The 14,930-nt window shown below is 39.7% G+C and overlaps 2 protein-coding genes across 2 annotated transcripts in view; both read right to left on the bottom strand.

Moving 5' to 3' along the window:
- The window catches only part of LOC127841692 (uncharacterized), a 164,622-nt gene that overhangs the window by 24,867 nt on the left and 124,825 nt on the right, over positions 1–14,930 (bottom strand). The window lies entirely within an intron of this gene.
- Positions 595–4,685, bottom strand: LOC127840467 (putative nuclease HARBI1). The gene is made up of 5 exons (XM_052368885.1): positions 4,600–4,685; positions 3,366–3,560; positions 2,945–3,017; positions 1,491–1,672; positions 595–1,038 (listed from the first exon to the last, which is right to left on the bottom strand). The coding sequence occupies exons 1-5, from the start codon at positions 4,683–4,685 to the stop codon at positions 816–818; spliced, it is 759 nt and encodes a 252-aa protein (XP_052224845.1). The 3' UTR covers positions 595–815.

Here is a 14,930-nt window from a genome sequence, read left to right as displayed (position 1 = left end):
AAATCAGTGCTTAATGTATGATTGGTTTGCATTTTATCATTTGTTTAAATAAAATGGTAGTTAATATTTTCCTTTCCAAGTACAGCCACATATAATGATATCAAAATTCAACAATGTTTACATTTAAAATTCAACATAATCACGAAGAGTACACAATGCACAGAATGTATTAAATACATATATGTTAATGTGCAGACAAAATAACAATTAACAAATATGTATAAAAAAAAAAAAATTAAGAAAAAGAAACACATGTAAAGAAAATGTCAGTCAGTCCGTCAGTTAGTCACAATAAAAAAACAACGTTATGTCCGTCAGTCAGCACAGGGGCGGTCGGGGACGTGGTAGCGGGCCCCGCCGGTACCCTGGCTTGGTCAGTCGGTTGGTCACTCAGGGGCGTAGTGTCGGCTCCGCGGTCGCGGAACCCGCCCCCTAAGTTCAGTCAGTAATTCAGTCATTTAGCTAGTCAGTCAGGTTAATACTTAAAGGTGCATTATCCAATAATGTATTCAATTGAATTGCATGGACAAATATAATAACGCAAACATGAAATTTCTAATTATGCAAGGGACATACATGGGTACAAAGAGATACTTAGCTTAGTTACCTTTATTTTAAATGGATTCTTATTTTATTCACTGACATCATGTATTTACCCAATATCTAATGGAATTAAATATAAAAAAAACAAAAAAACTTTTGTAAATGACAAGGCTACCACAACGTATTAAAAAAGGCGAACTAAAAAAAGAAACATTTTAATTTACGTTTTAACAAACAATAGGTCCAACTATTTTGTTTTATCTTCACGAATGTTAATTTAGGTTTACATAATAATCTCGAACAGCAGCACCACGCTGATTCAGTACAACTTCGACAGGGTCATCATTGTTGTCATCCTCCTCAATGACATCGGCATCCACTTCCTGCTCCTCCCCATTGTCCATCAGCAGATTGTGCAGCCGGCAGCACGCTACAAACAAGGCCGCACACTGATGGGGCTTGTATGGCAAAACACCCCCTGATCGATGTAGACATCTATAAGTAAGGAAACACATCATGAATAATTCTTTAACTTTTTATTGTCCATTGAACTGGTCAGTGCTGAGATAAGCATCAAATTAATATTAAATATTCAAGTCGAACAACTGTTATTATTTTCGGAATATTTGTATTTCATTTCAATTGCTGCATTAGGTTATTTGAACATGATAGACATGAAAACATGTCTGTGATAAACTGATAATACATGTTTGCAGGACAAAATTTGTGCATTCCAATGTAATAAAGAAAATGCACAATCATGTTTAATTTGAAAGATATAATAAGTTTATAAATATAGCAATTAATCTGTTAACAATTATGTTCAGTTTATACGATTATTTATTTAAAGTACACTGGGTATTATTTGGTATATTTGATTTCACAATATATAAGTCTGATATGTTAAATAAGAATATCTATGAAAGGAAGAAGAAATATTTCTATACCTGAATCTGGACTTCAATATCCCGAATCCCCGTTCCACAACTTCCCGACCCCTCTTGTGTCTGCGGTTGTAACGCTCTTCCTGTTGGGAACGGGGATTCATTATGGGGGTGAGTAGGGAGGGGCTCAGGGCATATCCACTATCGCCCAGAAGAACTACATTTGCTGTAGCATCAAGATGTCCCTAGAGTGAAATATGTAAAAATCAAATCACAACTTATAAATAACATGTTATAGCCTTTGTATCAGTAACATTATATTCATGTACTTTTAAAAGTAAATTTGGTACCCCTAGGCCCAATGGTTATGGACAGGAAGATTTTTAAAGTTTGCACAAAAGAGGCTTTATATAAGCATATGTTCAGTTTTGTGACACCTGGGGCAGGGTAAAATTTGAGCCCAGGGGAATAATTGAACAAATTTGGTTGAGGACCATTAGATGTCACTACATACTAAATTTAGTAGCCCTAGGCTATATAATTATGAACAAGAAGTTTTTTTTTTAAGTTTGCACAAAATAGGCCTTATTTAAGCATATGTTCATTTTTGTGACCCCCAGGGCAGGGTCAAATTTGAGCCCAGAGTCATAATTTGAAAAAACTTGGTAGAGAATATTAAATGTCACTACATACCAAATTTGGTAGCCATAGGCTCTATAATTATGAACAAGAAGATTTTTAAAGTTTGCACAAAATAGGCCTTATTTAACCGTATGTTAATTTTTGTGATCCCCGGTGCAGTGTCAAAATTGACCACAGGGGCATAATTTGAACAAACAAAGTAGAGAACTATTAAATAGCACTACATACCAAATGTGGTAGCACTAGGCCCAAATTGTTATGGACAAGAAGATTTTTAAATTTCGCACAAAATAGGCTTTATATAAGCATATGTTCAATAAATGACCCCCGGGGCGGGGTCAAATTTGACCCCAGGGACATAATTTGAACAAATTTGAAAGAGGTTAACCCCAGGAACATTTGCGATAAATTTTATCACAATTGGTTTTGTAGTTTAGGAGAAGATGTTTAAAGAAAATGTTAAAATCATGCACGCCCCACGGACACAGGACCATGACATTAGCCCCCCTGGCCTCTGGCCAGTGGAGCTTAAAAATAAATATACAAATCGTTTTCAGTACTGCAATTTAAAAACAGTATCAGTTAATTATAGTTGTAGTATTTATGTATTTTTGGTTCTGTTGGTTGGATTTTACTTCATTTTTAACAACAATGTCCTATCACTGCGGTCAGATCCATTGGGCAGTTTTCCTCTGTAAGCATTTGACTGCTTGCACACCTTTAGCAATGGTGAGCCATTGATACTCAGACATGAGTGAGAGTATCATAGGTCACAACTTTCTTACAAGTTTTGGTATTTTCATCCTTTTAAATTATTAACAACACTTTTAATTATGGTAACTAAAATTTGATACATGAAGAATTATTTATTTTACCTTAATTCTTGAATTTTCAAATACCGCTCCATCATGGGTAGAGCCCGGCCATTTCGCCACAACACTAATGAACCTGAAATGCATTATTTCTCAATTAATGGCCCACTTTTAAAGGGTAAGTTTTGGAACGAAAAATTAGCCGGAGTAATAACTAATAAGAGCTACATGAATCAGTGGAAAGCAATTTTGGCAAATTACCCCTGAGTTCAGGATATAAATGAAATTAACTCATACTTGATAATCATAATGAAGTAATGGTTGTAGCACTAGAACATTTTGTAATATGTCAAACTAAAAAGAAAATAGGTGAAGGGATTTAAGATATTTGTACTTTAAAATGGTAATGCATTTCACAACAAAATATAATCTATTAGTTTAATAAAAACTGAGTTGCTACATTAATTAAAGAGTGTATACATACTTCAAGCTTGTGTTTACAATCGCCTGGCAGTTGATGGCGTGGTAACCTTTTCGACAAACGTAGACTTCCTCATCTACAGTTGGAGTGGTGATTGGGATTAAGGTCCCATCCACTGCTCCAACAAGATTCGGAAGTCTACATTTGTTGTAAAATGCCCTCTTCTCTTTTACAACATCTTCTCTGTCGATTGGAAACCTGTTTTAGAAAAATTATATATATAAGAATATGTTTAAGCTGTGATGTGTATAAAATAATAACCATTTTACCATTAATTTTACTTTTTTAACAAAAACAATAACATAACCCAATATACCAATATATAGAAATACACCTCTGAGAAAGCGCTGTATTTGAGAAAAAAAATATCTTTTATATTTTATAGTAATGTATTTACATTTGTATTCACTTGCATCATACTTGTATCATAAAATGGTCATGATTATGATATTGATTTAAAAAAAAAAACATAGTAAGAATTGTCAACTACAAGGCCACCATTTAATTTCAACATTACAATTAATACTCATCAGCTGATAAATATAGGCTGACGAGGATCTGCAGCAACAATGTTAAAACATTCATAAATAAAATTTGGTCACAGTACTTAAAATATCATTTACAATCAAAAGACCAATAACAAACAAAAAAAACGATCATGTTGGCCCTAGTAGCTTTACTCCACTGACTCCACTCTGCAGTTGAAAAGATCAGAAAAAAGGAAAACAATTATGATGATGAAAAATGTGTGAACAACTAATAAATTAATACAAACTACTAAAAATACCAGTTCAAACTTACTGTACATGTACGTGACCTAGATTGTATTTATTTCATATTGTTGGTTAACAAAGCCTTGAATTAATCCATAATTTGAATGAGTCTAATTACAACTCAATCGTTGTTCGATTTGCCTATTTATGCCTGCTTATCCAACGGTTATATTATCATACAATGTCATTTTAGTATCCGTGTTGACCTGTTGATATGAGAACAAATTAAGACCGGATGTAAGAAAACAGCACTCTGCTGTACTTGATAACGATCGTAATCCCCGTACTTAGTGTGTCAATTTCTCCCAGCAAATATACAGTAACAAATTAGCAAATTCATGTCGATTGCATTAATGTTACCTTGGTCTCTGGCGAAATTGTTTTTTCCGCCACGTTCGGATCTGGCAAGATCCTGCCCCAGAAGCTCCACTAGCTCCTGTGCGGTGGTTCTGTTTACCCGATACCGATTCACAAAGTCGATATCGCGAACCCCGCCTATCTCCAGACGGGGCCGGAACTCCCGCTCTGTCCTTCTCGCGTTATTTTCCATAAAAAAAAACAACACGTCGGCCATATTGAATTTTTTTTTACCGTCTGCGACTGGGTTTGTGTGATCGCATGTTTTAAGCAAAATATCGCAAAAAACAGGTGCTCTTGCGATGTGCGATTTTTGATGAAACGCAAAATAGCCTCATTATTGGCGATGTGCGAATATCGCAACTCAAATCGGCGATGCGATATTTGATGAAACGCAAATTGCGATGCGATAAGAAATGTGCGATATTTTGGCATTAAAGTTGCGATGCGATCGTTGATGAAACGGGGCCCTGAGTCGCACACGCATGCACATTAGAATGAGAAGGGAACTTTCCGTGGGTTATTACCCCGATATACCAACGGTTATTGGTATGACGTCAGTAAGATTGTCCATGCACTGTTTATAAATGAAGACTACCTTATTTGATTTTCATTGTTGTGGTGACGCCACGTTTTCGCGGAAAAGTGAAGGACGTTCTGTTAATATAATTATCATTTATAACGTTTAACTCGCGGATAACCTATTAATGAAATCGTGTTATACTCGAAATAGTAACCGTTGGTTATTGCGGTTATAACCAATGGTATGGAGCTCCGATGCGTTTAAATTAAACCACGAGGGTGTAGCCCGAGTGGTTTGATAACAAGCATCGAACGACATATATTGCAACAATAATTTTGTTTGCAAAGTTTATTAAAATACTTCATAAAATAGCTAATTGTTTATAACTTAAATATAAATAGAGATATATCATTAATTGCAACATGCAAAACTAACAAATGACTTAAATCAATTCATGTATGGAATTTCATACATACTTCAGTTGTCAATATCTTCTATTGTTTTAAATATCGCTATCATCTCATTAAACCTACACCAGACAACATTTACATAATTATAAAACCACAAACCCAACATGTAGTGCTTCTTTTTTATAAATAATTCAGTTAAAACATTTCGGAAAAAAAACATTTGTTTGCAGAGATACATGGCTGCTGATATAATTGTTATGCTTCACTTTTCACTGACACTGGATCATTTTGTGACAGTAACATTTTTTACCAGGTTTGACAAAATGGATTGTAACAACAGCAATACTCATCTAAATTTCGGATACATCTTATAAATATAAGTTATGTTAATTTATGTTTCAACACTATATATATTCTAGGTTATACATACACTTGTATTGTGTTTAGTTATCTCGGTCATTATATGTGTATATTTGTTACTAGTTATTCGCTTTTGAAGCATGTGTGAAGAACGTGCTATACAAATATGAAATAATACATCTATTATTATCAGAAATATTTATGTAAAGTATTAATCACATATCGTCTGCTATGTATAATTTAATACATTTGTATTTAAATTATTTAGCTCCACTATAGCTTAACCCAAGATAACATACTTACGCTGTGATACAAATGGTTCTTATACACCACAATTTAGTTATATAGTCCACGCTATGCACACGAAATTGTTACGGCCACGCTTGAGCACACTTCAAACTACATGTTTTTTAACGAATCAGTTGGCGCATTTTAAATGTTGACATTTTACTAATAAATTGCGATGAGTAACAGTTTTGAAAAAAGATAAGTTTTAAAAGTATTTGTACTTGTAGATTATATAAATATTGCCACAAATTCCAACCCATTACTGCCGGTTCACATGACCAAATAAAGTTAAACGCAATAAGCACAGTATTACTCAACACAATACAACACGGAGTTTTCATACAGTTCTCCAAACAAATAATAAGTATTGATTCATACAGCAGACATTAAACTCAACACATTCAAGAACTATATCGTGAGAGAAAGTGTGGGTCTATCCACTACTTTTATGCCAAAACGAAACGTTTGTGAAAATAGCCTCTGTAGCCCATTTAGCCTATTTTGCCTATTTAGTACATAGGTTGAAATATACATCCTATTTAGCCTATTTAGCCTATTTAACAGCCTCTTCAGCCTTTTTAGCTTATTTAGAAATTTTAGTACATAGGTCAAAACATACATCCTATTTAACCTATTTAGCCTATTTAACAGCCTTTTAGCCTATTTGGCAAGTTTAGTACATACGTAGACATACACATCCAATTTAGCCTATTTATCCCCTAGAAGCGACGTAGTGCACGCTGACCAGCCGTCGACGGCCTATCGGGCTGAACAAGTTTCGGCCGGGACTTTTAATTAGGGTCGGCCCCGTACATGCAGCCTATTAAGCTATTTCTCGTATGCGTCATTTCCCAGTGAACGGGCATGCCCCTTTAAGGGCCCCTTTCGGACGAACAAGAGTTATCCCCCGGAAGCGACCTAGTGCACGCTGACCAGCCGTCGACTGCATATCGGCTGAAATAGATTCGACCGGGACTTTTAATTAGGATCGGAGTCAGGTGCAGCCTATTTAGCGTACTACGCGACATTTTGCTTGTGAGTGGGCATTCCCCTTTAAGGGCCCCTTTCGGACGAACAAGAGTTATCCCCCGGAAGCGACCTAGTGCACGCTGACCAGCCGTCGACTGTCTATCGGGCTCATCTAGTTTCGGCCTGGACTTTTAATTAGTATCGGAGTCAGGTGCAGCCTATTTAGCGTATTACGCGACATTTTGCTTGTGAGTGGGCATGACCCTTTAAGGGCCCCTTTCGGACGAACAAGAGTTATCCCCCGGAAGCGACCTAGTGCACGCTGACCAGCCGTCGACTGCCTATCGGACTCAACTAGTTTCGGTCGGGACTTTAATTAGGATCGGTGTCAGGTGCAGCCTATTTAGCGTTTTACGCAACATTTTGCCTGTGAGTGGGCATGCCCCTTTAAGGGCCCCTTTCGGACGAACAAGAGTTATCCCCCGGAAGCGACCTAGTGCACGCTGACCAGCCGTCGACTGCATATCGGGCTGAACTAGTCTCGGCCGGGACTTTTAATTAGGATCGGAGTGAGGTGCAGCCTATTTAGCGTATTTCGCGACATTTTGCCTGTGAGTGGGAATGCTCCTTTAAGGGCCCCTTTCGGACGAACAAGAGTTATCAGCCGGAAGCGACCTAGTGCACCTTGACCAGCCGTCGACTGCATATCAGGCTGAACTAGTTTCGGCCTGGACTTTTAATAAGGATCTGAGTCAGGTGCTGCCTAGTTAGCGTATTACGCGACATTTTGCCTGTGAGTGGGCATGCCCCTTTACGGGCACCTTTCGGACGAACAAGAGTTATCCCCTGGAAGCGACCTAGTGCACGCTGACCAGCCGTCGACTGCCTATCGGGCTGAACTAGTTTCGGCCAGGACTTTTAATTAGGATCGGAGTCAGGTGCAGCCTATTTAGCGTGTTACGCAACATTTTGCCTGTGAGTGGGAACTCCCTTTAAGGGCCCCTTTCGGACCAACGAGAGTTATCCACCGATGCGATCTAGTGCACGCTGACCAGCCGTCGACTGCCTATCGGGCTGAACTAGTTTCGGCCGGAACTTTTAATTAGGATCTGAGTCAGCTGCAGCCTATTTAGCGTATTACGCGACATTTTGCCTGTGGGTGGGAATGCCCCTTTAATGGCCCCTTTCGGACCAACGAGAGTTATCCCCCGGATGCGATCTAGTGCACGCTGACCAGCCGTCGACTGCCTATGGGGCTGAACTAGTTTCGGCCGGAACTTTTAATTAGGATCTGAGTCAGATGCAGCCTATTTAGCGTATTACGCGACATTTTGCCTCTGAGTGGGCATGCCCCTTTAAGGGTCCCTTTCGGACGAACAAGAGCTATCCCACGGAAGCGACCTAGTGTACGCTGACTAGTCGTCGACTGCCTATCGGGCTGAAACGTGTGTGAAGTAAGCCTATTTAGCCTATTTATCAAGTTTAGTTCATAGTTTAAACTTTCATCCTATTTAGCCTATTTATCCTATTTAACACCCTTTTCAGCCTATGTGGACTAATTAACAAGTTAAGTACATACATTGACACATGCACCCTATTTAGCCTATTTAGCAAGGTTAGTACATATGTTATAACATTCATCATATTAAGCCTATTTAGCCTATTTAGCACCCTGTTCAGCCTATTTAGCCTATTTACAAGTTAAGTACATAGGTTGACACATGAATCCTATTTAGCCTATTTAGCACCCTCTTCAGCATATTTAGCAAGTTTAGTACATGGGTTGAAACATGCATCCTATTACGCTTATTTAGGACCCTTTTCAGCCTATTTAGCCTAGTTAACAAGTTTAGTACATGTACATAGGTTGACACATGCATCCTATTAAGCCCAATTTGTACCCTTTTCAGCCTTTTTTGCCTATTTAACCAGTTAAGTACATAGGTTACCACATGCATCCTATATAGCATATTTAGCCTATTAAGCCTATTTTACAAGTTAAGTACATACCGGTAGGTTGGAACATGCATCCTATTTAGCCTAATTAGTGCCCTTTTCAGCATATTTAGCCTGTTTAGCAAGTTAAGTACAAAGGTTGACACATGAATCATAATGAGCCTATTTAGCTTATTTGGCACCCTCTTCAGCCTATTTAGCCTATTTAACAAGTTAAGTACATAGGTTGAAACATGAATCCTATTTAGCCTTTTTAGCCTATTTAACACCCATGTATAGCCTATTTGCCTTTTTAACAAGTCTAGTACATAGGTTGAAACATGCATATAAACATGTGTATACATACATCCTTTTTAGCCTCTTAGCCTATTAAGCAGCCGTTCCTGCTAATTTAGTCTATTTAACAATTTTATGAAATAGGTTGAAACATACCTCATATTTAGGCTATTTAGAAAACCTATTCAGTCTATTAAGCTTTAAAGAACTCTTATAAAATAGGTGGAGACAAACATCCTATTATTCACTTTAAGCCTATTGAGCAGCCTATTCAGTCTACCTAGCGAGTTAATTAAATAGGTTGAAACATAATTATTAGCCTTATAAGTAGCCTATTCGCCTGAATACGCCTTTTCGAAAGTTTATTAAATAGGTTGAAACATATATAACAGTAAGCCTTTTCAGGCTAAATAGCATCATACTAAATGCTCAACCTATTTGCATTTTAGCAAAATTTAAATAGGATTAAAATATACAGCCTGTTTAGCAGGCTGTTGACAAGCCATTTCCACAACGAGTTTGTATGCACCTTTAAGAGCCCCTTTAAGACAACCAAGAGTTATACACTGGAAGCGGACCATGTTAAAGCTGACCTCCCGTCGGCTGCCTTTCGGACTGATCTAATTTCGGTCCGGGGTTTTAATAAGGGTCGGGTCACAGATAGACTATTTAGCGTATTATGCGCTATTTTATATTAAAGAGTGGGCATGCTCATTTAAGGGCCCCTTGCGGACAAACAAGAGTTTTCCCACGGAAGCGAATTAGTGCAAGCTGAACTCACGTCGGCTGCCTATCGGGATAAAACTAGTTGCGCGCCCGAGGTTTTAATTAGGATTGGAGTCACATACAGCCTATTATGTGTTTAATGAGCTATTTACATTGTGAGTGGATATGCACCTATAACGGCAGCTTTCGGACAAAACAAGAGTTATACCCCGGATCCGACCTAGTGCACGCTGAACTCCCGACGGCTAAAAGTCGGTCTGATCTAGTTTCGGCTGTTATCACCGGAAGCGACCTAGTGCAAGCTTTACTCTCGATGGCTGCCTTTCGGGCTGATCTAGTTTTGGCCCGGGGTTTTAAATTACGGTCGGCGTCACCTACAGCTTATTAAGCGTATTATGCTCTATTTACATCGCGAGTGGGTTTGCACATTTTAGGGCCCCTTTCGGACAAACAGGAGTTATACCCCAGAAGCGACCTTGTGCACACTGAACTCCCGTTAGTTGCCCTGTCGGGCTGATCTAGTTTCGGCCCCGTGTTTTAATTAGTGTCGAAGTCACCTTAAGCCAAAATAGCGCATTATGAACTATTTACATGGCGAATGGGTATGGTCCTTTAAGGGTCTCATTCGGACAAATAAGAGTTATCACCCGCAACCGACCTAGTGCAAGCTGAACTCCCGTCGGCTGCATGTCGGGCTGATCTAGTTTCGGCCCTTGGTTTTTAATTAGGGTCGGCGTCACCTACAGGCCTATTTTGCGTATTATGCATTATTTACATGGCGAGTGGGTATGCACCTTTAAGGGCCTATTTGGGACACACAAGAGTTTTCCCCCGGAAGCGACATAGTGCACGTTGAACTCCCGTCGGCTACCCTGTCGGACTGATCTAGCTTTGGCCTGGGGTTTTTATTACGGTCGGGCGTAACCTACAGCCTATTTAGCGTATTATGCACTCTTTACATGGCGAGTGTGTATGCATTTTTTAAGGGCCCATTTCGGAAAAAAAGAGTTATTCCCCGGAAGCGACCTATTGCACTATGAACTCCTGTCGGCTTTCTGTTGGGCTGATCTAGTTTCGGCCCGGATTTTTAATTAGGGTCCTGCGCCATCTCCAGCCTATTAAGCGTATGTATTATGCTCTATTTACATGGCGAGCGTGTATGCATCTTCAAGGGCCCCCATCGTTCCAATAATATTTAATAACCGGAAGCGACCCTAGTGCACGCTTAACTCCCGTTGCGTTTCTGTTAGGCTGATCTAGTTCGGCCCCCGAGGTTTAAATTAGGCGTCACCTGCGGCCAGTTTAGCGTAGTTAAGCTTATGTATTATGCTCTAGTACTTGGCAAGTGGGGTATATACCTATAATGGTTCCTTTTGGAGACAAACAAGAATTATCCCCGGAAGCAACCTTGTGCTCGCTGAACTCCCGTAGCTTGTCTATGGGGCTGATCGAGTTGCGGGCCCGAGGTTTCAGTTAGGGTTTGCGTCACCTTCAGCCTATTTAGTGAATTAGGCGCTATTTACAATGGTGAGTGGGTATGCACCTATAATAGCCCCGGTCGGACAAACAAGAGTTATTCCCCGAAGCGACCTAGTGCTTGCTTAAACTCCCCGTCGGCTTGCCTGTCGGGCTGATCTAGTTACGGCCCGGGATTTTAATTAGGGACGGCCTCATTTGCAGCCTTTTAGCGTATGTGTTATGCTCTTTTTACATGGCGAGTGGGTATGCACCTTTAAGGGCCCCTTCCGGACAAAAAAAGACTTATTCCACTGAAGCGACCTAATGTAAGCTAAACTTCGGTCGGCTGCCTGTTTAGCTGACCTTGTTTTGGCCAGTGGTCTTAATAGGGTCGGCGCGTCCACAAACTGCATATTCAGCGTATTATGCGCTACTTTCATGACGAGTTGTCATGAACCTTTAATGGCCTTTTTTCAGACAAACATGAGTTATACCCCGGAAGTGACCCTAGTGCATGCTGAACTCACGTCGGCTGCCTGTCGGGCTGATCCAGTTTTTAACCTGGGTTTTATAAGGTCGGCGTAACATACAGGCCTTTTAGCCTATAGACCGTAATTAACATGGCGCAGTGGGGTATGCACCTTTACGGGCCGCTTTCGGACAACAAGAGTAATGTCTTGGAGGGACCTAGTGCCCGCTAAACTCCGACGGCTTCCTGTCGGGCTGTGATCCAGTTTCGGCTCGGGGTTTTAATAAGGGTTGGCTTCGTATAACACCTACAACGTATATAACGTCGTATTTAGCGCACGAGGCGCTATTTACATGGCAAGTTTGGTATGCACCTTTAAGGGCTGCTTTCGGACAAAACAAGAATTATCCCACCGGGAAGCTACCTAGTGCACGCTGCACTCACTTCGGCTGCATGACGGGCTGATCTATTTTCGGCCCGGGTTTAATTAAGGTCGGCGTAACAAACAGCCTATTTTGCGGGTTAGGCGCTATGTACATGGCGAGTGTGTATAAGAGCCGCTTTCGGACAAACAATAAATATCCCTGGAAAGCGACATAGTGCACGCTGAGCTGGCGTCGGCTGCCTGTCGGGCTAACCTAGTTTTGATCCGGGGGTTTAAATAGGGTCGGCGACACATACAGCCTATTTAGCGTATAAGGAGCTACTGAGATGGCGAGCGAATATGAACCTTAAAGGGACGCTTTCGGACAAAAAAGAGTTATTCACCGGAAACGACCTATTGCACGCTGATCTCTCGACGACTGCATGTCGGGCCAATGTAGATGCGGTCAGGGGTTTAATTAGGTCCGGCGTCACCTACAGCCGATTTAGAATATTATGCGCTATTAACATTGCGAGTGGGTATACAGCTTTAAGGTCAGTGTTCGGACAAACAAGTTATCCCCCGAAGCGACATAGTGCACGCTGAGCTTATGTCGGCTGATTGTCGGGATGACCTAGTTTTGATCCGAGGTTGTAATTATGGTGTGCGTCACATACAGCCTATTTAGCGTAATAGTCGCTATTTACATTACGATGTTTAGGGCCGCTTTCGGACTTAAAAGTGTTATCACCCGTAAGCGACATAGTACACGCTGAACTCCCGTCGGCTGCCTGTCGGGTTGATCTGGTTTCGGCCCGGGGTTTTAAGTTGTCTCTTGCTCACATAAGCCTACTTCGCGTAGTATGCTCTATTTACATCTCGAGTGGGTATGCACTTTTCAGGGGCGCTTTCGGACAAACAAGAGTTATCCCGAGGAAGCGACCTAGTGCACACTGAAATCCCTACGGCTGCCTTCCGGGCTGATCTAGTTTCGGCCCGGGGTTTTAATTGACATAACGCCTTATCTATGATCGCTCCGCCCACTAGAATTGATCCACCAATCAGCGATCGATTAATCGGGCGCACTCGTTAGCAACGACCTGTCCGCCATTTTCTAGACAAGCTACATGTTTAGGTTCACTTTTATTCCAACGAGTTTCTTTTGTTTTCCTCTTTAAAAAACATTAAAATGGTTAAACGGTGTCAATGGGGATTATGTAACTCGGACAATCGATATCTTGACAGATTTGTTAGTGACATTGAATCTATACGGCAAAAATGTTCACCAAAATCATCGGGTATATCGCTTAACCGTATCATAGACATGTTCATCTGCATTACTTTACGAGAACTGAAACCCAGCATGAAGCCTAATTCATGCTGTGTTTTATTACTCTGATAGTAATGCACTTAATTGACATCATACATGTTATTTGAAGGTGACATGTGATATATTATCTTATTAACGGTATCTACACATTGCAGTCATGTGTGGTCACCAATAAACGCTTTTAATCCACACTAGGAGCTCGAATGCCTAGATCTCATTTTTAAACGAGTTTCGTTTTTTTGTTCGGATTAAAAAACGGAAATGAAATATGGCAAAAACTGGTAAAAGGGTTAATGCAACTTTGACATTTGGTATCCAGAAGATAAGTTAGATGAATTAAATGTATACCATTTCCAACGCGGCAATGCGGTTCTTGACAAGAGCGAGTGGAAGCTTCAAGAATTACCGAGATCCCTTTATAGAACATTTATTTATTTCACAAACTTGAAATGTCATATAAGCAATAACTAAGCATTATTAAGTATGTATTATGTGACGTGTGCATGTAAAATAATTGAGAATTTTGGTACCCAATTCGTGTAACTTTACGAAATCCCCGTTAAAAATCGCGTTTCTGTGTGTGTCAGAAACAAGTGAAAACCATTTTGTTATTATTTTAATAAACGTATCGATAAATGCTATTGTAAAAGAGTTAGTATTACTGATATTAGTTAACCAATAAATTCGGTAACTTCGGGGAAGTCGGTACCTTCGCGAGCGTCTGATATTGGTAGCCTTATTAATTTATAATAGCCTGACCGTATTCCATTTCATACAACGCTATTTTATATCAGATAATGTCCAAACTTACTGTGTTGTTTTTGCGCTTTAAATTATAGTGATTGCTAAATGTCCCATAAGCAATTTTTATATGATTAATATCACTTGTATACGCAATAACATGTGGGATGAGGTACCCATCAGGCGTCAAAAGCGCGTAAAACTTCACAGAAATCCCAGTATAAAGCGCTATTTCGTGTCAAATACACGGGTAGGGGGAATGTTTTCGGTAATAATTTTTGTTAATAACACGGGTAAATACCATGAAGTGTTAATTTATTGCAAATACCACCATTACACGTAATAACGGGTTCGATTTCGGCAAGTGTTTGAGAGCGTGTTTAATCACGGACTCTAGATCAATATACACTCGTGTTAATGTACCGATTTACCCGTTATAAATAGCTGATGTTCTCTTTAATCGTATATTTTTTTTGCATTTGCAGAATAATAAATGGCATCAACCCTTAAAGTGTATTATGGTGTTAAACAAGTCCATAAAATCATCCGGAATATCGCGTAAATATAT

This window comes from Dreissena polymorpha, chromosome 8, assembly GCF_020536995.1.
Source record: "Dreissena polymorpha isolate Duluth1 chromosome 8, UMN_Dpol_1.0, whole genome shotgun sequence".
Taxonomy (NCBI): Eukaryota; Metazoa; Mollusca; class Bivalvia; order Myida; family Dreissenidae; genus Dreissena; species Dreissena polymorpha.
This window is presented reverse-complemented; position numbering and strand designations above follow the sequence as displayed.